General features: G+C 36.1%; 3 protein-coding genes across 4 annotated transcripts in view; all 3 read left to right on the top strand.

Annotated features, from left to right (window-relative positions):
- Window positions 1-780, top strand: part of uqcc1 (ubiquinol-cytochrome c reductase complex assembly factor 1) — a 29,256-nt gene extending 28,476 nt beyond the window's left edge. The window contains exons 10-11 of the mRNA XM_083534387.1: window positions 1-251; window positions 295-780. The exon at window positions 1-251 is cut by the window's left edge and continues 693 nt beyond it. The gene's annotated coding sequence lies outside the window, so the exon portion shown is untranslated. The remainder of the gene's footprint in view (window positions 252-294) is intronic.
- The window catches only part of LOC310722064 (oxidative stress-responsive serine-rich protein 1-like), a 190,834-nt gene that overhangs the window by 106,187 nt on the left and 58,957 nt on the right, over window positions 1-25,690 (top strand). The window lies entirely within an intron of this gene.
- On the top strand, window positions 11,417-24,012 carry fam83c (family with sequence similarity 83 member C). 2 transcript variants are annotated; one of them, XM_083559881.1, is made up of 5 exons: window positions 13,077-13,202; window positions 13,310-14,080; window positions 15,380-15,547; window positions 15,995-16,119; window positions 21,707-24,012. In XM_083559881.1, exons 2-5 carry the CDS (start codon window positions 13,592-13,594, stop codon window positions 22,644-22,646), a joined length of 1,722 nt encoding a protein of 573 aa, XP_083416007.1. In that variant the 5' UTR covers window positions 13,077-13,202; window positions 13,310-13,591; the 3' UTR covers window positions 22,647-24,012. The 2 variants fall into 2 exon arrangements, with proteins under 2 accessions (XP_083416006.1, XP_083416007.1); XM_083559880.1 differs by having other exon boundaries at window positions 11,417-14,080.

A 25,690-nucleotide genomic window follows, 5' to 3' on the forward strand; every position in this document is an offset into this window, starting at 1 on the left:
ATATGCTCCAAATGTCATAAAGCCACAAATTGTGGATGAAAAATAAACAGGGATTAGATCATTTTTGAGCTTTTTATGTAAGTGAATTTTCCTTTTTTTAATCTATTCCCCAAACTTGCCCAAGTTCACAGTAACAGTGATCTGCAAAATAAATGAACAAATAGTGACCGGTGGTTTTGAGTGCATTTATGTAACTCTTGCCTACTTTTCTGATTTGTTTTTACCTGGGAATATTTTTATTTAACTGCTTGGCCCAGAAGGGTACAATATCCAAGTAATATCCAAATAGTATAGACATTTCAATCAGTCATAATGATGAACTTTACACTTCTCTCACACACAAACACACACTCAAACATAACCTTTCTTTATCGGGTTTTGCACATTTAAAAGGTCCATATTTTATCACTCTATAGGTTTAATTTACACTAGTGGTGAAGTATAATTCAGAGTGAAAGGACACAAGGTAAATGTTCAAGTTGTAGAAGCAAGAGTACCAGTGTTTACTGGCCAGGTTACTGTAGAAACATGAGGTGTTGAGTTACCCAGGCACTGCAGGATCGACTGAATAACATGCTTTTGTACTAAACAGAGCAGTATTGACTTTAGAGTGAAGCTTTTAAAGACTCCTGTTTCCTTTTACTACAGCTATGCTATTTTGAGCTAAAAACAATGATGGAAAGAGTATTCAGTGAGCAAAAGTACTGCTGTTGTTGTAACGGTTCGCATAAAGAAACACACTTTAGTAGGTGTAAATAAAATGTCTAAAACACTACTTAATTTTTTGTTTGTTTGTTTTTTACATTGTGAAAAAGGAGACATGCTGAGATGAACACCATCTCTCACCACTACCATCTTGTATATAAACTCAACATTAGCTGTTTTTTGGTAGCTTTTTGATTTATTAGCTAGCTAGTCATTTCATCGATGTTTCCAACACCATTTCTAGCTATTATCATTAACCTGAACACGACTGGCACCCACGGAAGTGATATTTTACATTTTATACAAAGCTTTCACACTGTAAAGTGGCATAAGATCTGGCAAGCTAGTATACCTTACACAGATAGCTAATGTTTTTTTTGTTTTGTTTTTTAATGGGGTTTGGCTAACAGCGTTTGTGGAACCTACTTTCAAAGTTTGTGGAAACATTCGAAGATCAAACTGAAGATACTCAATATATTGTCTATACTGTATTATATTTTGCTGCTGCTGACTAAGCATTTGGTGCCTGAAGTGTAGGATCTGTAATATTTTGCCTAGTCATGTGGGGTATTGTTAACTTTGTAATGGTGATTTGAAACAATTGTAGTTATATATTTACATTGGGAAAAATATATATATATATACAAGCTATAATAAACATAATGTTACAGTGAGCCATGTACTGAAGCACTGTAACAATAGTTTGTACTTTCAAATGCCAACTGCTATTAACTCCTAGTGGAACTTAAAAAACTTTAGCAGGTTCTCTTTAACAACTACAGAGGGAGCCACAGTCTATCTTCTAACAAATGAGAAGTCTTGCAAATGATCATACCATAATGTACCAGAAGTGCTAATTAAATGTCATTGCCATGTATTTGTAGTACTCCTATTCCTACATCATATACATGCAATAAAGCCGAATGAAATATGTGCAGCTATAACGTGAACAGGTTAATCAATCGATACATTTTTCCTGGTTATACACAATATTCACTAATTTTTCTGACTAAAATTATATAAACATAAGGGCTGCCTACCACATTTTGCACCACATAAAGCCATACTGCATCACTTATCACAGATATGGTTTCACATTTTTTCTCTTTTTTTTTCTTCATTATTCATGTAATGATCACATAAGAGTGCAAGAAAGGGCTCCAGCATGACTAATGATATTAAGACTAAAAGGGAGAGCCAGAAGGTAACACAGACATGAGCGAAACCCTGGACATAAAGCCACCAGCTAGTCCACCAGCAAAAAACCTGTATGAATATTTTAAAGAAGTTGGTGGGTTGGTTATTAACAGCATTCAAACATCCCAGTTCACCAAAACACTTTATGCCCTCCAGAGAAAAATATAACTATTGAAAAAAGGTTTGACTAAACGAATATGTTTATGCAAAACAAACAATAAAACAAATACTAAACAAATAAGATAATAAATTTTTCTCATATTTGATGTAAAATGCAATTTCTTCATAATGTATTCAAAATGATTCAAAATATGAGCACATATTGGTATGAATATTGGTAGATATATTCTGGTGTGACAATTTGTTCATTCATTCATTTGTTATGAAAGAAGATTTCAGTCAGCACTTTATGGTCAACCTCTGCTCTTGCTCCTGCTATGACTCAAAAAATGCCTTCTACATTTGGAGTGTTTCTACCTAAAACAGAATTGACATCATTAGGTATGGAGCTACACAAAAATTGCCTGCAATATTGAAGCGAGAAACAGATGTTGCAAAATGATTTACAATTTTTATAAATGCAAAAGACATCAACCCACATTGTTGTCAAACTTCTTAAATAGTTATAGTGTAACCAGATGTCATTAGAGTGGCATAATTAGTTAAATGGGGTTTATATTTATGAGACTATACATTTAATAAACTCACTTTAATCTCACTAAGACCGAAAAGCTATCAATATTAATTCAAAACAAAGTTCCAGAAAAAAATTTTTATTCCTAGAAGGAATCCACCAAAGATTAATGCTTTTTCTAACTTCTTTACAGTTAGAAGAACAGCTGTTAATAGGACAACCGCAGCCTAGATACTCCAGACAGATAAGCTTTATAAAAGAATAGCAAAAAAGAAATAGCCTGCCTTGTCCTAAAAAAAAGTCCACACAAATTAGCATGTCAAAAAAGGTTATCTGGTCTTATGAAACTAAAGTTAAATGTATGGACTTTTACACAGTCTGTTGCTTCTGGTGGAAAGCCAGTATTTAAAAGGCATATACTCTGTTGTAATATACAATGGTTTAACTAATTAGGAACTTTTATCTGGTACTATATCTAGCATGCATAGTATACACTTACTTTATAGTTAGCTACTCAAGCACAATATTAACTTAAATGCAAACAATTTGGATTATGAAATGATTCTGAATCACAAATCTGTTATGTGCAAATGTATAAGAATTGCACAAAGCACAGACCATAATCCAATGAAAATCTTTGAAAACACTTATTGCTTTTTCAGATGTAAATGCAGCTAAAATGTTTTAAGGTAAAGACCCAGGGGATGAGCAAAAAAATGGAAACTGTTTAATGTGAAGCTCCCAAAAGAACAATCCAACCATTAACAGATAAACGTTCATGACAAGTGTATAAAGATTTAATCATGTAAAAATCACCCACGAGATCAAAATTACAAAAGATTCTAAAAATGCACCACATAAAATATTCCTGAAAGGCAAAACCGTGAATGGTCCAAAAATAAATAAATACTTAAAAAGGAAAAAAGGTAGGCAGCGAAAGAAAAAGCAGACAGAAACAAAAGCTAAATCAGTAGCTAGACACTCACATGAGAAACAGAAGAACTCAACAATGGATGAAGAAAAGGAAGGGTATAAATATACCAGCTGATCAGATGGCAGGTTAAAACAACCAAAAAAAAAAAAAAAAAAGAAAGAAAAAAGGAAAAAGAAAAACCCAAAGTTGTCTCCCTCTATTGACCAATCTATATAGTATAGTATATACTCTCTGTACTTAAGTATAATAATAAAAAAAAATTAATACAAAAATAAATTGCTATAAAACGTATTTCTTAGCCTTATGCCTCTAGATGATGTGCTCTAACAACACACTCTCCGATGTAAATATATATATATATATATATATATATATATATATATATATATATATATATATATATATATATATATATATATATATATATATATTATTATTATTATTATTATTATTATATATAATATAAATACTGCATAAACTTTCAAGTACACAGGAACTACTTTATATATATATATATAATGTTATATAGTTATATAGGAGTATTATTCTTCTGGCAATTAAAACATCAGTCTTTGACATAATAATTGGTTGCTTGAGCACATTGGCCTTTGGACTCATAAGTTTTTGAGTTAAACTTTTTGAAGATACAATTCATCATTGTGACTAATGTGTTCTTAGTGCTTGTTTTTCTGATGTGTGGTGGCCTCTGGCAATAAGCTGGCAGTGGTTTGTTATGTAATTCTTGGAACACATTATGCAAACACCATTAAACCGCTGATTCTAAAATTCTGAAGTATTCAGAATTAATTGTATATTAATTGTATGTGCAGTAATAGAAATTAGAGTGGAGCACTTTGGATTTTTTTTTTTTTTTTATGTAGACAGAAAGAGGACATGAATTCTGCTGAAGTATGTACAGTTTTCCAATCTCTCCTACTGTCTGTGTAAAGTTTGCATGTCCTTCATGTGCATGGGTTGCTTCAGGTTTTCTCCAATCTCCTAATAAGGAATAAAAAAGGCTTGTAAGGTCTACAACAACCACTTTACTAATGGTGTATGCTGCAGTATGCTGTTGCATTTATTTATTTATATATTGCTTGATTGATTGATTTGTTGATTAATTAATTGCTTTCATGGATCATACTTGTTTGGGGTCATCCTATAGATCGGATTGAGATCTAATTACAGTAATCCCCGTTTATCGCTGTGGTTACGTTCCAACAGTGGTGGGTGGTCAGGGCCAGCAAGGCCTTCACTGCTGGCCTAAACACTATAAGAAGCACTGACATACATTTACAACATAAATTCTAACATTAGTTTCATGAAATTGCATTTATTTATTCCCAACAGTTTATTCTCTTCATTTCATAGCGCTTCTCTTGGCTGCACTGCTTTCAGTATGTATATGTGGATGTATTTGTCCAATCAGATTTCAGCCTCTATGTGCTGCCATGTCAATCTAATCTGCCCAGGGCCTGCAAAGTCTATACTGCTGGCTCTTTGACCATTGAGAATATTACCAACGGGTCTGTTTCTTTAACCAATCAGATTTCATATTCACCTCACAGGGCCATCTAGTTGGCCCAGAATAGCTCAGCATTTTTCTGTCCTCTGATTGGTTGGTCAGAGTGAAATTGTTACAGCCAAGTTCGACTGGCAAAACACGTGTGTAGCTCTGCACACATTAATACATCTGTAATATTCTTTTTAAATGCCTACGGAGGAAGAAACAATGATTTGGTCTCGGAAATACTTAAAAATCCATTTTCAAGAAAAGCTAGACATCGTGAGGAGAGGTCAGCCAACCCTGAAGCTAGTTAGTGTGTCTCAGCCCAGGAAGGGGTTTGTTCTCCTCTTCCAGACCAGTGAATACAAGCAGTACTACTGGCTTACAGCCTCTGAGGAGCGGATTTTGGATTTTATTTACATATTTAATGTTTTTGTCATGTTATTAGACAAATGTTGATTCTTAACTGCTCCAGATGATGTAGGTATACAGTTGCGGTTGTAGTGTAGGTTTGAAACTTGCTTTAGTAAAATGGTATTCAACCTCCATATGCGAAATGCCTTCCTCTCTGTAATGCCACGTGTTGTTATATTGCATTTTTGTATAGTATCGATGGTTTCTATAATTGTGACGTGATAATGGTGGTATTAAAAGGTGGATTAAGTCGGGTAAGTAGGCCCAGGTACCAAATGCATGGCCACTGCGTTCCAAAACCGCACGCAGTAAATGACAAACCGCCATAAACGGACGCCACGCCAAAAAATGCTATTTTATGTATACAGTACTGTACTTTATTAACATTTTACTTCATTTTTATAACTGATAATTATATTTTTTATTAATAAATTTAAAATTATTATAATAAATATATTTTAACAAAAACTCAATAAAAACAATTGTATTTTTTTGGTCTATCGTGCTATCCGAGAGAGACCGGGAAAATCAGCCAAATAAATTAGTTATGTGACAAATGCAATTGCGCGATAAAACCGCGGGCACGAGGTTCGAACCGCGGTAAAGTGGAGGATTATTGTAATTCTTTTTGAACTCGGTGTGTCAGAAAGAATTATCCTTTAAATGAGGAAAATGTCATTAGGGAATACTGTTACCAAGAAGGAGTGTACTTGGTCTGCAATGTGTAGATAGGTGTTATGTGTCAAAATAACATCCACATGAATTGCAAGACCTAGGTTTTCAAAGTAGAACATTGCTCCAGGCAACATACTGACTCTGCTGATTTGCTTTTACCTCTTCCACAGGCAAATGACGCATTTCACCATTCACATGATGAAACTATGATTCATCCATGATCCAGATCTCAACATGATGTTCATGTGACTAATGTGTGTGCTTTTGTCAGTGGTCAGGGGTCAGCATGGGATTCTCTGACTTGTGTGTCTTCTGACACCTTTCTATTATAGTCAGAATTAGCTTTTTCAGCAATTCAGTCTGGACAGGTTAGCATTTGTTCCCATGCAGCATTGATAGTACCAGGAACACTCCAACATTTTACCTTCCTGCATGTGTTTCAGAGGTAGGGGAAAACACTTAAGTAACCTCATGACATGTAAACTGCGAACAGAGACATTTACATTCAAGAGAATTCTCTTCTAAGATATTTGGCAGACATTCCCCACAGTATCCACATTACTGCATGCAAGCAAACCTCATATGCTATGGTTCCTATTACCGTGTAACCCTATATGATATGATATGATATGATATGAAATGATATAATATGATATATGATATAATAAGTAATAATAAACTGCAAAATATATTGAAGTATTAAATAATAATACTGCTGCATATAAGACAGTGCAGTTCAACAGTTCAACAAGTTCAAGTTTTTATCCACAAGAAAAGACTGATTTGCAAAATGAAGTTGAGTAAAAAGTACGCTATTTGACTTTGAAATGTAGTGAAGTTAAAATAAAAGTCTCCCCAAATGGAAATACTTTCTTTAAAGATACGTGAAAAGCTACGTAAGCACAGCAACTAATTACATTTACTTCCTTACTATCCACCACTGTAAAAAAAAAAATGTCCCATCGGGTCTTCAGACAGCCCCCATTATAGACACCCATCAGACAGACTAAAAACTAAATAATATTTAATTATAATAATAAATTCCTCTGAAATTTCTAAAATTTGTATCAGTATAGTCCCTAATGACCTTTTAGGATTTTGTTTTTGAGAACAATAGAGGATATACCATGGGATCAACATTTGAGTCATTACATCACAGTCTTTCAACCATAATCCCATTGTCTTTTAAAGAATGTGCTCTCTGACGGATACTCAGTTTTGAATACTTTATTTGAATCTTGCCCTTTCTTATCATTCAGTCCAGACTCACACATTATAGGGAAGCCATTCTACTAACTCTTAACTGACCAGTCATCAAATTAATGCTGAATGCCTTTACATCCCACAATCCCACATTAGAATTCAAATCACATAAAAATGGTCTGTTCACCACAGCACAAGAGGGGGGGGGGGGTATTAATCACTAAACAGACTACAGAAAGGAAACTGTTTGACAAAGAGAGAAGGGAAGAGCTAAAAAGGGCAACAGCAAAACAAAACAACCACAAAGAATGAAGCACTTCCTTAAAGTCAAAGACAGACATTAATGCTGACATCTGCTTACATCAGATATTTGGCTTATTCCAACAAATAAAAAAAAATAAAATAAAAAAATGTTAACCAAATAATGCAAAATCAAGTAAGATAAATTTTTAAAAAGTGTTTTAATAAGAAAAACTATTATTAATACATTTCTTTGTGTTTTCTGACAGAAGCCTAGTTTGTTTGTTCTGTGTCAGTTGTCATGTGCTTTGGCAAGTGCATTTAAATACAGTGTAACTACACTTTCAAGTGTTCCCTGTACTAGGACCAGTCATTTAGGTGTGTCAGCTTTTTACAACTCTATCCTGATAATGTCAACCATAGCCTTATTTACTATTCAAAGGAGACGGTTTCCATTTATAAAGCTGTTTCACATGCAGAATCACAGAGCCTGTGCATAGACTGGTTTGAGAAGTAATTAAGAGATTTATAGAATATCTGTGTTAAGATAAACACTGCTTGAGTGCAATCAACTAATGCTAACATAAAATGAACATATAAGTAGATTTTATTGAGGCCAAGATAAAAAAAAAAAAAAAAAAAAACCTGTCAGGTGAATGATTATGAATCATGAGATCCTAACCTGTATTAAAAAAAACATTCCTGCTCAATCACTTTCCGTTTCCGTGTGGCAGTTCATTTGGACCTCATTCCAGGAACCCTGGGCAAAGGAATAATTTGCTTCGAACAAATAAAACATTGTAATTACATAAATAGTAATACTTCTATCTTTAATTTAGTATTAGTCTTCATTTTATTATTGACATACATATACATTATATTGTACAGTGATACTTTTTGATGAATGTATGCTATGTATTCACCTGGTAAGTGAATATGCAATATGCCTTATTAGAACATTATACATATCTATTAATAATAAATTAGATAAATTCAGAAAAATATTTCTGTCAAAAACCTAGAGTATCATTATAAATACTCTTATTCCCTAAGACCTCAAACCAGCCCGGAAAACTTTTTAATCTGTGAGGCAGATTAAATAGAAATAGAGGAAATTCAGCACAACTGTAACAATCCGAAAGACTGGTCATCCAGCAAAAGACACTGTTCATAAATCCATTCAAAATATTTCTGTAAAGCTGCTTTGTGATGTCTATTGTTAAAAATTTATTTGGAAACGAATAATTCTCTGTAAATAAAATATAAAAACTATAATGTTTTTGCGTCATTTGTTTCATTGTAGAGTTTTAGAGGAAGATTTGATCATATTTAATTCAAACAAGCTCTTTCTTCTACTTTGAAGTCAAATATATGTGATATACACTATATATGAATATGTATTAAAACTATATAAATAACCCCATCTTATTTATATTGAATTGAGTTAGGGTACTCTCACAGTCTGCTTGTAGAATTTAAAGTTCTCTACTTATTGGTACTTAGGTATTAGGTGTGTGTGTATATATATATATATATATATATATATATATATACAGTGAGGAAAATAAGTATTTGAACACTCTGCTATTTTGCAAGTTCTCCCACTTAGAAATCATGGAGGGGTCTGAAATTGTCATCGTAGGTGCATGTCCACTGTGAGAGACATAATCTAAAAAAATAAATCCAGAAATCACAATAAATGATTTTTAAACTATTTATTTGTATGATACTGTTACGCACGGACGAGGCGGAAAGCGGAGCTGTGCAAAACCAGGGTTTTAATGACAGAATGGAGTACAGTCAAATGAGCACTAACACAACCAGAACAGAAACCCGGAGCGAAGCGGCAAAAGCAAAAGGGCTGAAACGATAATAGCGTGTCGATAGAGCAAGCAAACTGGCAGGAGAACGGGAAATCGTAGAGCTGACAGCTTGAGTCCATAAGGGCAATAACGGACGGTGTTGGTGGGAAGCGAAGCTGCTTATATGGGAGGGAGTCTGATAGAAGTCAGGTGCGCCGAGTTAGTAATCAGGCGAGAAGCTCCGTGTTGGCGGGGCATGTGCGGGCGGGAGTGCAGGGTGCTCCCTGACAGATACAGCTGCAAATAAGTATTTGAACACCTGTCTATCAGCTAGAATTCTGACCCTCAAAGACCTGTTAGTCTGCCTTTAAAATGTCCACCTCCACTACATTTATTATCCTAAATTAGATGCACCTGTTTGAGGTCATTAGCTGCATAAAGACACCTGTCCACCCCATACAATCAGTAAGAATCCAACTACTAACATGGCCAAGACCAAAGAGCTGTCCAAAGACACTAGAGACAAAATTGTACACCTCCACAAGGCTGGAAAGGGCTACGGGGAAATTGCCAAGCAGCTTGGTGAAAAAAAGGTCCACTGTTCGAGCAATCATTAGAAAATGGAAGAAGCTAAACATGACTGTCAATTGCCCTCGGACTGGGGCTCCATGCAAGATCTTACCTCGTGGGGTCTCAATGATCCTAAGGAAGGTGAGAAATCAGCCCAGAACTACACAGGAGGAGCTGGTCAATGACCTGAAAAGAGCTGGGACCACCGTTTCCAAGGTTACTGTTGGTAATACACTAAGACGTCATGGTTTGAAATCATGCATGGCACGGAAGGTTCCCCTGCTTAAACCAGCACATGACCAGGCACGTCTTAAGTTTGCCAATGACCATTTGGATGATCCAGAGGAGACATGGGAGAAAGTCATGTGGTCAGATGAGACCAAAATAGAACTTTTGGGTCATAATTCCACTAAACGTGTTTGGAGGAAGAAGATTGATGAGTACCATCCCAAGAACACCATCCCTACTGTGAAGCATGGGGGTGGTGGCATCATGCTTTGGGGGTGTTTTTCTGCACATGGGACAGGGCGACTGCACTGTATTAAGGAGAGGATGACCGGGGCCATGTATTGCGAGATTTTGGGGAACAACCTCCTTCCCTCAGTTAGAGCATTGAAGATGGGTCGAAGCTGGGTCTTCCAACATGACAATGACCCGAAGCACACAGCCAGGATAACCAAGGAGTGGCTCTGTAAGAAGCATATCAAGGTTCTGGCGTGGCCTAGCCAGTCTCCAGACCTAAACCCAATAGAGAATCTTTGGAGGGAGCTTAAACTCCGTGTTTCTCAGCGACAGGCCAGAAACCTGACTGATCTAGAGAAGATCTGTGTGGAGGAGTGGGCCAAAATCCCTCCTGCAGTGTGTGCAAACCTGGTGAAAAACTACAGGAAACGTTTGACCTCTGTAATTGCAAACAAAGGCTCCTGTACCAAATATTAACATTGACTTTCTCAGGTGTTCAAATACTTATTTGCAGCTGTATCATACAAATAAATAGTAAAAAAACCATACATTGTGATTTCTGGATTTTTTTTTTTTAGATTATGTCTCTCACAGTCGACATGCACCTACGATGACAATTTCAGACCCCTCCATGATTTCTAAGTGGGAGAACTTGCAAAATAGCAGGGTGTTCAAATACTTATTTTCCTCACTGTATATATATATATATATATATATATATATATATATATATATATATATATATATATATATATATATATATATACACTATAGGTATCAGGTATTGTACCTAGAAGAATGAAACAACCAAGCTAAAATTTACATCAATATTTTTAAACTGTGAGTAAAGTAATTAAAGAGATTATTAAAAACATGACCAGCCAAATTTTACAGAGTGAGCATTGGGGTAACTTCACTTCAGTATCTTTGCAGTGTGAAACTGGACAAGACTTGTTCATTGAAAGCCCTACATCAGAAAGGTGGTTGGACATAAAACATATCATCTCTCTCCCTCTGTGTTCTGGCGGCCACCTTCTAATTCGCACACATTTTTTTTATACTCAGCAATGGGGTACTTCATACAACTCTGATTAAAGTAGACTGTAACTGTAATTACGTATAGCATCCCTTTTTTACTGGGACATAAGCTCAATTAGTATTTTGTTGTGCCCCAATGATAATCCCCTGATAAACCTTTATGTGGTACTGTAGAGAACAGTAGATTCAGGGGTAGATATCTCTGACAAAAGGCACTGCTATTCATTTGAACATTATCATTTACATCATTTGAATTATTTAAAACATGAAGGCAGATTGTGTCTGCAAATGAAGCAAAAATATCCTGCACATCCTCTTCAATCTTATGCCTCCCTGCCCCCACTGTGTTCCTTGTTCCTTAACTTTTTTCTGTGGAAACCTTGACTTAGCAGTCATATGATAATTAATAATAACATTGACATTGTAGCAGGGTAGAGGTGACTACAAGGCAGATAACTAAACATTTATAATGAGTATTATGTGAAATTGTATTTAGTTGAATGAGGACATACTATTTTCCAGATCTAAAATATTTGCCACAAATGTTATTGTTAATTTAGGGAAGTTAATTTATTCACAAAATTACTATTTTTGCAAATTTTATGTTTTACAGATTTTACAAAAATGTTTTAGTTTCAATTGCAAGGAAAGATCTATTTAGTACTAGTCCTTAATCAAACACTTCTGTATTTGACAGACATGAATTCATTTTAATTTCAATTCAATTTGTTTAGGCATGTACCTAAAATCTGCATGACAGTGGTTTAAGCGTTAATTTCAGTTTCAGTGGCTTCTTCCAGTATACTGACTTGTAGTTGTGTAAACAGAAAAAAATGATGATTTTGTTTGGGGAACTTTGACAGACTAGAATTTTAGAGGGTGGATTTTAAATGTAATGAAAATGTTATATATCTGTTTTCTACAGCTTTCTTCATATGTCAGTGTTTTATTGTTATGGGTCTTTGTATTGCTTGTCCTTTTAAACTGAGTGTATACCTGTGTGTATTTATTTCAGGAATTTTTTAAAGAAATTAGAAATGGTTGAGAATCATGTAAAATTATCAAACATATTTGAGTTAATGTTGATGGTGATGTAAAATGACCAGGTTAAAGGTGTTCAAACAATAACCAGTTTTGATCTGAAAAATGTTTTATATGGGCAAATTTAGCAAAGACTTTCAATGTATACTTACATTAATGTTTATACATTATATAATCGACATAAATAAATAAATGCATACATACATACTTACATACATAAGTTTGTACAAGGCCCTGTGCAGTAGTGATCGTTTTCCTGAAATGCCTATGATCAATTAATACAGAAAAAAAAACATTTACTGAACTAATGAAAACTTGACATCAAGATTGCAATATATAATATAATTTAACAATATATATTTTTTTAATACTGATTATCATTATTTTTTTTACAAAAGATAGGGATGGAAAGCGTTATAGAAATTGGATAGCTTAACTTGTAGTTTGATATCTTGTAATTACTGACATAACAAAACGACTGGAGAGTAGCTACTTTACAGACAATACAAAATCGGAAATAATACTCCATAGTTAGTATACCACCATGTCATTATAAACGCTTATGATATAGGATTTGCAACGCGTTGCACCTTACACGCTTAAGTTTTGTAACACGTGACGAGTCGTGGCCCGTGCGCCCGTGCGCGCATGCGCCAAGCGCACCGGCCAGGGGACCGATACGAACAGCCGGTTCCAACACTCAACACTTGTTCAACTGATTAAAAAGGTTGTGCTTCCGCGTCACGTGACCGCTAATTCAAGCTGTGCGAAAAACATATGGTAATTACGAACACACACATACACACAACAGTGAGTGTGTGTTCTGATTGTGTGACGGTTGAGCTTTCGGTAATTGTCTGCTTGTTTTCTGGGCGTTTTGTTTGGAGGGACGAGCTCCCAAGAGCGCATGTCTGTCCGGCTGCTACCTTTCTGGGTCACGTGACCAGTAGGTGGATCCAGCGCATATCTAACTCGACAGGTAAAAAAAACCAAGGTGAGTGAAGAGTCAACATCGGGAAACAGAAATTAAGTAAGAACTTAGTATACTGTACCATGGCTGGGCGCAAGCTCACCCGACTTTTAGCCAACTGATCCCTAGTAGTGGGTGTTTGTATAAAAAAAAAAAAAAAAAACACAAGACGAGAGCAGCTTTGCGGGGCACCAGAGCGATGTTAAACCCATTAAGCAGCGGGCGCAAAGCTCTGGGGAAGCTCGCGACGCGCGTGGAGGAGGTGAAGAATCCATGGCGGCCCACTTCCACGTTAGAACTGAGCCACAACGAAGCCGCGCGTCTCGCCACGGATGCGCTTCTCGAGTCCGGAGAGAAGGAATACCGACGCGTTCTGACTGATGAGAAAGAGTTAAACTTTCTCTCCTCGATGGAAATTCGCTATATTACCGAGCATGAGGCAAAGACCGAGAATCCCGAGAACGGCACAAACGGAGTAGGAGACTTTGGAGAAGGAGACGCGGTGTCAGAGCTCACTTCGGGAACTTATTTCCCCATGATGTCAGATGAAGAGCCGCCCATGCTGGCGCTCGGCTGGCCCGAAGTACCCAACCGCCACGGGCCCTGCGAGACTAAGATCTACTTCCAAAGAGACAAGTCGCACAATGTCAAAGATGTGGTCCGATCGCTGATCAGTAAAGCTAAGAAGGTAAGATAGACACAATGTGGAGACATTACGCGTCAATGAAATGTTCTGGTAAAAAGGAGTAGGATGTAAATTCTTACAAATGATACGAATATTAAGTTTAATACAGCTGTCACACTAGTAGTGCAGCTCACTCTTCAAACCTCCATCAGCTGTTAGTTGTTTTGCGTTGTTTTAAGGTCAATTTTATGTTTACGTTTACAAATAATTGTATACTTTAATTTTTACATTGAATAGAAAAGAGAAATCTATTCTAAGTTGGCCTTGAGCTAGATACACACACACATGCAAGTCTGCAGAAAGTTTCACATGCGGCAACTTGCCTTGCTGCCCTGTTATAAACACATGCTAGTGTATCACACACACACACACACACATATATATATATATATATATATATATATATATATATATATATATATATATATATATATATATATATATATACACACACACACAGAATATTCCTCTTCCCAGATCATCCCCCAGATGTTTAGCTATGTTTTATTGGAATTTAAAATCAATATTTACAATGACGTGATCTTATAATGAAAACTTGTCACAAGTGCACACCATCTACTTAACTGTCTATAACTACAGATGGAAATTAAGTATGACAGATAAATAGAATCAATCAATAAATACAAAATATAGTGGAGACGTCAATTTTTTGGTATGGCATTTACTTCTTTCGTTCTAGTCACACTCGATACTCGCGGGGGTTACGTTCAATGACCCCTCACGAGTAACACAAAAATCGCAAGGTTTTGACTCTCCTTTTTCAAGGGGAATTGTACTGTACTGTAAACCCAACAAAAATTGTGAATTACTTGTCAAATGTTTTATTTACTACTTTAAATTAATAATACTATAATAGTTTAAAAAAAAAAAAATTTATTTATTAGTACAAACTCTGTTTTGTATCAAGGTTCCACTGTACTTATTTGTGTCACTACTTTGCATTCTTTTTAATCTGAGTTCATTAGTATTCTATGTATGGATACTGTCATTTGTGTTCTCTGTTCATTGTTGAAAAGTTTTTCTTGCTACAAAACTATTTGCTTAAGGGAACAGTTAAGCTGTCTAGCTTTTTAAAGCCATCTGTCATAGCAAACTACATAGGTGGTTTTATCTGCATATATTACTTACAAATCTCATTCAAATTCATTTTCATATTCTGGGTTAGTCAATGCATTTTGTTAGCGCAAACTGATTCATGATGGGTCCTTAGAGAAGAGCTGTCAAACATTAAGTAATACAGTATTTATTATGGTGTGCCCCATATTTTCTTTGTGTGTGCAGGTCATTGCCTTGGTCATGGATATTTTCACAGACGTGGACTTGTTTTGTGACTTGCTTGAGGCTTCTCTCAAGCGCAAGGTTCCTGTGTATATTCTGCTTGATGAGAAGAATCTCAGTTATTTCACCGACATGTGCAATACGCTAGACATTCAGCACTCACACTTAAATGTAAGTCATGGCTTTAGCAATGGAATCGAAATTGAAATGTATTCTTTGATTGTGTATTTTACTTTTATTTGCACACTCATTCTGTACACAAATATTTGTGAGCACAGTCTTATTTAGTAAATATTACACAAGTTGGTTGTACTATTCCGCAGAAGTGGAGAAGAATAAATGAAGGGATGCATTTTTGTTGGAAATATATTATATATTGACATCAGTCAAAGTCTTTAATGAGAACAATACATCAAACAGCATGATGTAAAAAGATTTCCAGCATGTCAATTGTAATAGGTCTTAGGTAATGTACCCTGCTTTAGAGACCCAGTGTGATCTTTGGTGGTAGATTTAATGCAGTATTAATACAATACTGCAAAAATAATACTAATAAACAAAAAAATCAATAAAAATAGTAAACATGGAGAACTAACATAATGTAATTAAATCCTTCAGAATATGCGGATACGGAGTGTATGTGGAGACACATATTGCACCAAAAGTGGGAAGAAATTTACAGGAGAGGTGCAGGAAAAGTTCATGATAATTGACTGCGAGGAAGTACTAGCTGGATCGTACAGGTAAGACTTTACCACTCAAGATACATTTATGTTCACTTTAATTATATTGCATCTCTTTAACATGAAAATACAGTTATACCGAGAATTATATAATTGCGGATTGTGGAATCATGAATAAACAAGCTGTGCTTTATCAGTACCATCAAGTATTATGATCTATAACGTATTTTAAGGCAGAGCAGCCTAAAATTCCTCATAGAAAAGATCTGGCACTGTGAAGTCAGGGTTATAAATATATCCTAAATAAATATATCACCATTCAGTTCAGATTGCTACTAGTTTGATTTTAGAAACATGACAAAGCTCCTTTAGGAAATGAAGGGGTGTGAGTGGAACTTTACTTTGACGTAGCAAGCATGTGTGGATTTAAGAGCTTAGCAATGAAAAGATGACGATTTGGCAACTCCCAGGTCCAGTGTGCAACAGCAGCCTACTGAGGCATTATTTCTGTTTGTCATTGTTGTCACTATACAATAATTGTGACTTTGATACTGACCCCAGGTATTGTGTTACCAAAAATAATACTAAGACACTAAAATGCAACATTTTAAAATAGTTTTTTGTGGGGGGCATGAATAACTGAATAAAATATGGTTTCAGTAAATGGATGATAAACTTCCGCTTCTGTTGAGTTTATTTACATTTATTGTTGCTAAAGGTGGTTCTCAATGTTCCCGAATTACAGGGTGTGTTTATTTTTCTAACTGGTTTCTGTATTGCTACATGTTGAAATCTGTAGGGTTTTGTGATCACCTGATGTTATTTCTTTGTTTTCAGTCCTACGTCCAGACCACATAACTACAGTTGACGTTGTTTAGGCCCTGATAATAAATTATTTGCAATTATGTAAAAGTTATTGATACACAATTATAGAACTGAAGGAGGTTATATTTGCTCTTTCCTATAACTGTATATGATACTGAATAAAATTTTATGTATAAATGAGAAATTCCAATTGCAACCGGTTTGTTGACATCAAGAGATGCCATCATCCAGATACCTAGGTTTTATGTTGGTTTCTTTCTACCTCTCAAAAACATGCTAATAGGGGGATTAAGTGGTCTACATTTTAGCTGTGTGTGTCACTTGTGCCATAAGTTACAACCTATTTGTCAATTGTGCCATAAGCCCATTAAGGTGTATTCCCACCACACACCCTGTTTTTCTGAGGTAACCTTCAGAGCCACAAGGTCCTGATCAGGATAAAGTGAAACTGAATAAACATAGACATGATACAGCAGTCTAAACCATTTCTATAAGGATATTAAAAGTTCTGTATGTTTTGAATATTGGTCAGCATAATGTGAAGGATGAGGACGATATTAAAAGCCTTTTACTGTAGTTAATAATACCGTAATTAGTAATTTAGCATTTTTTTTATTTTTATTTCTCACTGTGCTTCAGCAAACAACACCCGTTAAATTGTGTCATTTGTTATAGTCTGTGGCTTTTTAATGTTATGAGGATATGACATAGTGGTATAGGTAGAGTTCATGCAGTGTCTGGAAAACTGAAGGGTGTTGTTTCGATCACTGACGAAGTGTTATTAATGTTAGCATTACGCTTATGGTTTAGTGGTTGAGTAAAAAAAAGTTTACATAATGGGTGAGGCTTATTAATAAGAGAGGTAAAAAAAAAAAAAACTTTAAATAATAGCCCACAAAGTCAGTAAGTATGGAGGCTGCTAGTAGTGAGAATTGAATACTGGTAAAATTATAGAAATCTCTAAATGCTATTTTCAATGAGGAAAAAGTAAAGTGTGGTGTGTACTTCTCTGGAGTAGGTTTATGCTTTGTTAAACAACTAAAAAAGTAGTTATAAAAAAGCGATAAGATCTTATGGGCTTGTGTGGCACCAAAGTCTAGAATGAATGAAATTTGCAATAAGATTATATCTAATAAAGAAAATGTCATTTGGAGCAAAGCTAATGCCAGGCACCATGATGTCACCATAAAAAGTATAGCTAAAAAGTAAAAGCTGAATCACTACTGGTATTTTTAGTTCAGTTCTTGTATTATCTATAAAGTAGAGCATAATGAAATGCTTGCTCACTGTTTAACAATGGCAGTAGAGTAACATGAAACACATCAAGGCAGTGCAAACAGACACAACACAATGCATTAAAAGGAAGTTTGTTGAAGCAATAGAAGGATACTGTTAAAAGTAGAGCGAATATTGCCATATGCTAATAACATGCATACAATACCTACAATATTACATGAGTTTAAATGGCTAGTGTTTTTTGTCTGACAAAAGCCAGAGAAAGAAGAGCAAAAACCCTCCTCATAAGAATATTGTTTTGGTGCCAGGTATTGATAGAAGGTTTCATGATAAAAGTGAGAAATTCACTTTGTGAGAAATCAGTTCTTCCATGGTAAAAAGACATTTTGCACACACCGCTGTGGTTTTGGTTAGCATGACATTCTGATTGCTTTAAGCCTGGCTTTTATTGTTTTTGGTTTAGTGTTTTTTCCGTTAAATTTTCTGTAGAATGTGTTACCTTTTCTTCTAAATGACATGTAGAAGAAATATGCTCAGAGAAAAATCAGTCATTCTCAAAAAATCTTTGTGATTTTTTTATTTTTTCCCCTCCTATTAAAATAAAAACAAAAAAAAATTATTTGTGACATATTAAGTCACCAGAAAAGCAGAGTTTGGCTTTATTGAATATAACATTTTGATGTCTGTATTCAAACATCATATTATTATAAACAATATGTAACACTAAATACATAATAAAATTAAGTTAACTTAAGCTCACTGTGAGCATGACCGCAGGTTAAATTCTACCTTGATTGACTGCAATGACTATATTGAAGTGTCTCTATTACAGCTTTAGTGTTTTACTCCTTAAAATAAATGCTGACCAGAAACACATACACAAAATTTTCTGCCAGTCTCTATCAATGAATAAATTGGTGGTGTGGGAGAACTTGGACAGATTGAACACAAGTGTGCAGATGTATTTTGGATCATTTGCATTGGTCGAATCATCTTCAGCGGTAGACCTGCCAGCAGAGAGTTGCAGTAGTCCCGTCTCGTCATTTCGAGACTGAACAAGCACCTGAACAGCCTGTGTGAATAAAAATGGTCGAATCCTTCTTATGTTGTAGAGAAGAAATTGACAAGAGCGAGTCACATTAGCAGCACGTGAGGAAAAATACAGTTGATTGTCCATGGTAACCCCAAGGTTGCGAGCAGTGGCACTCATCCACGATGATATGTCTGCCAGGTATGCTGAGATTTGAACAGAAGCTGTGGTATTTGAGGGAGGGTAGGAGAAGATGAGTTGTCATCAGTATAGCAATGATAAGAAAACCCATAAGAGGATATAATTTTACCAAGAGAGTGAGTGTAGAGAGAAAAAAGGAGAGGACCAAGTACTGAGGCTTGTGGGACACTAGTGGAAAGTCCTGGTTTGTGTGACCTTCCAGGAAGGATACACACTATTCCTATTCTGCTCCACGAATTTCTAGGCTCCTGAGGGTAGACAAGAGAGACTTATTGTTGACTGTGTCAAAGGCTGATGAAAGGTCGAGTAGGATAAAGACAGATGACCGCTTGGCTGATCTAGCAGCATGTAGTTTCTTAATGACAGCCAAAATGGCCATCTCTGTGGAATGTGCCACTCTGAAGCCAGACTCGTTGGGGTCTTGAAGGCCCCTCTGCGAGAGATAGACAGACAGTGGTTAAAAATGTTCTTTCGAAAGAAAGGAGAGAAGTGATCCCGGTCTGTAGTTGTTAATGTCTGATGGATCCAGAGCAAGTTTCTTCGTTTTCTTCAAGTTGAAAATAGTTGACACATGGCCAGTTGCTAAGGACCCATTGATGATTGTGGTGATGTATGGCAGGATTTCTTGTGAGATGGTCTGGAGCATAGTTAAAGCGATAGGATCCAGTGGGCAGGTGGTGGGATTGCAAGATTGGATGACTTGAATATCGTCTGATGCTAATTTGACAACATAGTGGGGTACCTGGCTGTGTAATCTAGGCAATGCCAGGTTGAAGTGAAGGTCTGGCAGATTTTCTCAATCTTCTAATCAAAGAAGGAGGCAAAGTCTTCAGTAGATGCCTCAAGCTTTTCCTTGTAGAAGGCAGTCTTAGCAGAAGTCACGTCTGAAGAAAATTTGGTCAGGAGTGCATGGTAATAAGTGAGGTCGAGTTATTCACATTCTCTCTGCTGATCTAAGTTCTCGCTAATTGCTACACAGCACTTCTAGTCAGAGGCCAGAGGAGGTTCATGGTTGAGGAAAGAGAGAAGAGGAAAGTGTCAGAGCCTAAGGGTAGGGAGGAAAAGTAGTCAGTAAGAGATGAAAGAGTACAGGAAACTACAGAGACAGGAGAGATGGAGTAGAGGGTACAATGAAATTCTCATAAAATTGTTGTTGGAAATAGTTTTCAGGTAGGATGGGGAACAATTATAAAAGAAACCAGGTGATGATCAGAAATGTAAATTGGGGTAGCAGTCATTAATGTAGCTGGGGTAACGTGAGTAAAAACCAGGACATATCCTCCCTTGTGTGTTAGAGGGCAGCTGTTGAATGTCAGGGAGAAGTAATTCAGAAGAGTCAAAAAGCAAGATGACTGAAGATTGGCAGATATGAGGTTGAAGTCACCAAGAGCTGTCAGAAGGGAAAGTGATGAGGAGTAAGTCCATATCTTCTAGGAAGTCTCCAATGAGAACCGTACCTGAAACTGCATGGAATGTATGTAAAAAAAAAAAAAAAAAAAAAGGTTAGATGAGACAAATGGAAAGCTGTGAAATGCCATCTTTGTGACAACAGTAAACCGGTACCACCACCTATACCTGTTCCTCTTGGCAAGTGAGAGAATGCATAGGGCAGCTAGTGTAGCAGTGTTCTGTGGGGATATCCAGGTCTCAGTAACTCGAAGGCATAGATGGAAGTTAAAGTCAGCTTTCCTTACAGTAGATTGCCAATTAGAGCCCACCTATCACTGCTGTTTGAGATTGAGACATCAGAGGAGGGTAGATGAGGTTACTGGCAGTGTGACCTCTATTCTGTGAAGGAGAGTTCAAGATCAGTACTAATATAGACACTTAAATATTACTGGCCTGGGCAGGAGAACCTTTAATATAACTAAGCCCTGCCCACAATTTACACCTTAAGTGAGACTAAAACTACCCTTGATGAATCACCTTAGAGATCTTATAAGCACAGACCAACACTATAGAACAATGCTATTTAATATAACAATGATATCAACTCTAGAATCAACTGAGTTAAGCGGATAATATACAAAAGTCAGAATCCTACCTTACCAGAGAGAATAGATTCAAGTTAGAACTAAAAGCTGCTTCTCTTCATCTGGGCCAGGGGCACTTGTCAAGATAGATGGGGAAATGAATAGTTCCAAATACCAGGATCTATTATATATAAGTTACAGTGCATGGTGACACAAAAGGAGTTTGGCCAGGGTATGTAGGCACAACATTTCATTTGTTAAATTGAATAGAGTTTTAGTTTGTTTATACTGTTCAGTATGCCAATTGGGTTGACATTGCTTACATTGCATTTTGTTAAACAAATCATTCTTGTTATTCTAATCTTACATTCTTCTCTTCCAGTTTTACATGGCTATCTGCTCAGGTGCACAGCAACATGATTTTGCACTTTTCAGGACGCATTGCTGAAAGCTTTGATAGGGAATTCCGTTGCCTCTATGCAGACTCGCAAATCATTGAGCGGTTCCATAACCCCGATGAGGAAGGCCTTCCTTACTACAATTACAAAATGGTGACCAACATGGATTTATTCCAAGACAGAGGAGTTAGAGAGAGAGAGAGGACTTTCTCAGAAAACTCCAGTAGCCAGTCTAGCAATAGTGTCTCCAGCATTAAAGCAGCTCCAGGTTTAACCTCTACAGTCTACAAGGTTACCCATGACAAAAAGGACACTGGCACAATCAAGAGTTCAGAGAAGCGAGGTGTTTCAAAAGCAGGACTTCAGAAGCCTCAAGGAAGTCACATTGGCAGAGGATCCCACAATGATTCCCTGCAGAATCCAGTAGGGGAATATTCATCATCGGGAGCAGAAAGGGCCAAACCAGGAGCGTTTCAAACCAACCTCACAGGGCCAACTTCCAAATTTCAAGCCATGGACCTTTATGAACATAAAACCTCTTTCCGAACTGCTGCCAAATCACAACCAACACCTTTAATGGAGAGCAGAACACCCAAAGTGCGTAGTCCTACCAATCCTTTTTTAAACAAATTCAACCTCTTCTCCTCATCATCCAAAGAAAAGGACCCCTATTTATTATATAGGCCACCTCCATATGTTACAGGTTTTGGTGGTCCTGATCTCTCACAAAATGAGCCAGAAAGTAGTCAAAGTCCTCCTCCACCAGCGCCTTTACCCAAGGAACGAGCAGGCCACGATGGCCGAATCACACGTGGAGATGAGAAACGCATGACTTTGGGCCACAGCAAATTAGACCTGGTCAACCACTACAACCAGTTGAAATCAAAGCAGATTTACAGCCGTTTCGAACTAAAGAACAATTGACCTTGTTAAATCACACCTGGTGTCACTAGTAGGTTTACTTTTACTCCTGGGCAAGACATTTTTCTGCAGTCTTAAATTGTACTGGAATATGGTATTGTGTGTGTGTTTTTTTTTTTTGTTACACAAGGAAAAAAATATATAAACTGTCAGTTGACAGACTGTAAATTTTGTGACTGTTTTTTTCTACCAAGTTCACGATTTACAGTTAGTACTGTGTAAAGTCTATATGTATATGATTTTGGTGTATAGCATTGCATGATTGGCACATTTTTTAAAAATTGGTGTTGCTTCAACAATCCCACTTGTAATTCTTGTGGTAAGCAAGAATGGTGGTAGCAACATGGTATTAATCTCTTAGGTGGAACAGTTTTTTCTTTATTTGAGATTTTGCATTCCTAAGTTTGTAGTCTTCCAAATGTCCATGTGTTTTTATACTGTGACATTCTTTGACTTTTAAGAAACTAGTCATTCACACGTCTGCCATTACATTATACTGTCACTCAAACAGTTTATTTTTTTTATTTTTCACATCATTTTATGTAAAGTCTACACACTGTTGTGTGTGAAAATCTCAATCCAGCCCTCTGGTACAAACAACGATGCAATGTTTATAACAACAGAGATCACGCATGTTCCTCGTTTGCTGGATGATGTGAACATTAACTGAAGCTCATTTACTTGCATGATTTTATGCATTGTGCTGCTAAAACATTATTGGCTGATTGTAAATAACCGCATAAATGAGCGTGTGCTGAAGGTTAAAGTATATGGTAAATATATAACTATACTGCAGTAAAGATCAGTTTAAGTGAGAGTATGAATGTCTTAGTTATTTATGTAAGGTTGAAGCAAGTCAATAAAATAAACCCTGTTAATAATAGTGTGAATAAAACATCATGTACATTGTGACTCACAATACTAATTTGACCATGCTGATGGTGTGCCTACACTGGAAATACCAGAAGTGAGTCAGCAGGAAGATGTTAATTTGCATTGTTTTGTTCTTGGTTTTAACCATCCTGCTACTGGTTTTCACAAAAACTCTTGCTTGCAAAATTTGCAAAAATACTAATGCAGAGTTTGACCCTTTTTATTTTAGCTTGGTATGCTTTTGTGTATTGGGTGAGGAGTTATATTATTCTTTTTTTTGTCCAAAGTTTAAAAGATTGTCAGTTGTCTCATTTGCATTGATAATTGTTTATTGAATTTAGATTTGAATTCTCTGTGAGCACAGTAAGACTACAAGTATTGTACAAAAGTATTTCTGGTCTTTTATGTTCTTACTATGTCAGGTAAATAAAAAAGTAGTGTAAATAATATTCAAAATGTTATGCCTGATGCAAGAATAAATATTTGAAAATTTGAATATTTGTCCCATCAAAAGCAAAGAAGGTGTGTCTATATGCATAAGTGGCATAAATGAAAAAAATTGTTAAGGGATAACTTGTGATTTCTAATTGACTGGATCAGAGCATCTCTGAAACAGCAGGTCTTGTGGAATGATCTAGGTATGCAGTGAAATGTCCACATGTACGCAAAACTTCTGCAACTTGCTTAAAGGCAAAACTTCTTTATACAATTTGGATTTTGATTACTCTTTTGGAAAGAATGTGAAAGTTTTATTAATGTGTTGCAGTAAATATAACTTAATTTAAACATATGCAAAACAATAATTTTTTTTAATTAAGCTCTATCTTCTATACACTTGCATAGTTGTATTGATTTTGTAGAGAATTGAACACTGAAACCTGTCTGTAAGTGTGCTAATGGATCAGAGGAAGTAACTCTATCTCCAACACTCTTATTACACCTATAGGGCTACATTATAGCCACCCATAAGGAAAAAGAGATAAGAAGATGCCTGTGAATTGGCCTTTACACCTCACACAGCAACGGGAGAATATACTGCATGGTCAATTGACCATGTATGGTATTTTACTTATTACCTCAACTTGAAGTTATTTGTGATACTACTTGTTACCATGCTATTTCCTCATGTATCAGTAAAAAGAGATCATTCCCAACCCCATGCTGTCATGTGATCCTGACATGCTAGTAGTATGGTAGAGTGGGTACTCTGGTATCAGCCACAAGGCTGCACATATGAACCACTTAAATATTGCTTTATATACACTTACAGAGCACTATATCCAGAGCACCTGATCATGTTCTCATTCATATAATTATTAATCGTGCAGATTAATTTCAAGAACAGAAAGCTAAGTCAACCTGGGCACAGGTTCATCGAAATTGCTTAGGAACACAGATGGTAGGGTCATAATTTTGGTGCCAACAGCATAAATCCACTAATTTTAACCCTCTTATCCTCAACAGTCCAGGCTGGTGGAGGTGGTGTACTGGTGTGTGGAATGTTTTCTCTTGAATGCCACAGTCTATTCAGGTGTTTTTTTGCTGACCATGTTAATCATTTCATGGCAACAATTGAGCCATGTTCTAACTGCTGAATTTTCACATACACATTCATACAGAGTGCGACATGTGAAAAGCTTCTTATCAACTTCTTTAATCGACTCTTGCGATTCCTGTTTTAAAAGTGGAACCCGTCTTGGAAAACCTCTGTATGACCGTGGCCACTGTACTGTAACTCAGTTTCATGGTGTTACCAGTCTTCTGGGCCATTTTTGTGGAGAGCAACAGTTTTAAATCTCGAACCATCAAAGATCTTTGTTTTGATATTAAATACCACGTGGTCAGCATATGAGAATTGTACTCAAAGCACTAAATAAATAGTAAAAAAATCATATATTGTGATTTCTGGATTTATTTATTTTTTTTAGATTATGTCTCTCACAGTGGACATGTACCTACGATGACAATTTCAGACCCCCTCCATGATTTCTAAGTGGGAGAACTTGCAAAATAGCAGGGTATATACAGTATGACAGATATTGCCAAATGCCCAGATTTAAAGTAAACTTCAAACATAAGGTGACAAAGCAAACTTACATTTACATTTGCGCCATTTAGCAGACGCCCTTATCCAGAGCAACGTGCTTTGAGTCTCTAGTAATGAATAAATCTAC

This window comes from Silurus aristotelis (assembly GCF_946808225.1).
Source record: "Silurus aristotelis genome assembly, chromosome: 2".
NCBI classification, from domain to species: Eukaryota; Metazoa; Chordata; class Actinopteri; order Siluriformes; family Siluridae; genus Silurus; species Silurus aristotelis.

Coding starts and splice junctions, on each gene's coding strand:
- fam83c (XM_083559880.1), top strand. CDS start 13,592: ATGTTAAACCCATTAAGCAGCGGGCGCAAAGCTCTGGGGAAGCTCGCG. Junction 14,081..15,379: donor TGATCAGTAAAGCTAAGAAG/GTAAGATAGACA, acceptor TTGTGTGTGCAG/GTCATTGCCTTGGTCATGGA. Junction 16,120..21,706: donor GTACTAGCTGGATCGTACAG/GTAAGACTTTAC, acceptor CTTCTCTTCCAG/TTTTACATGGCTATCTGCTC.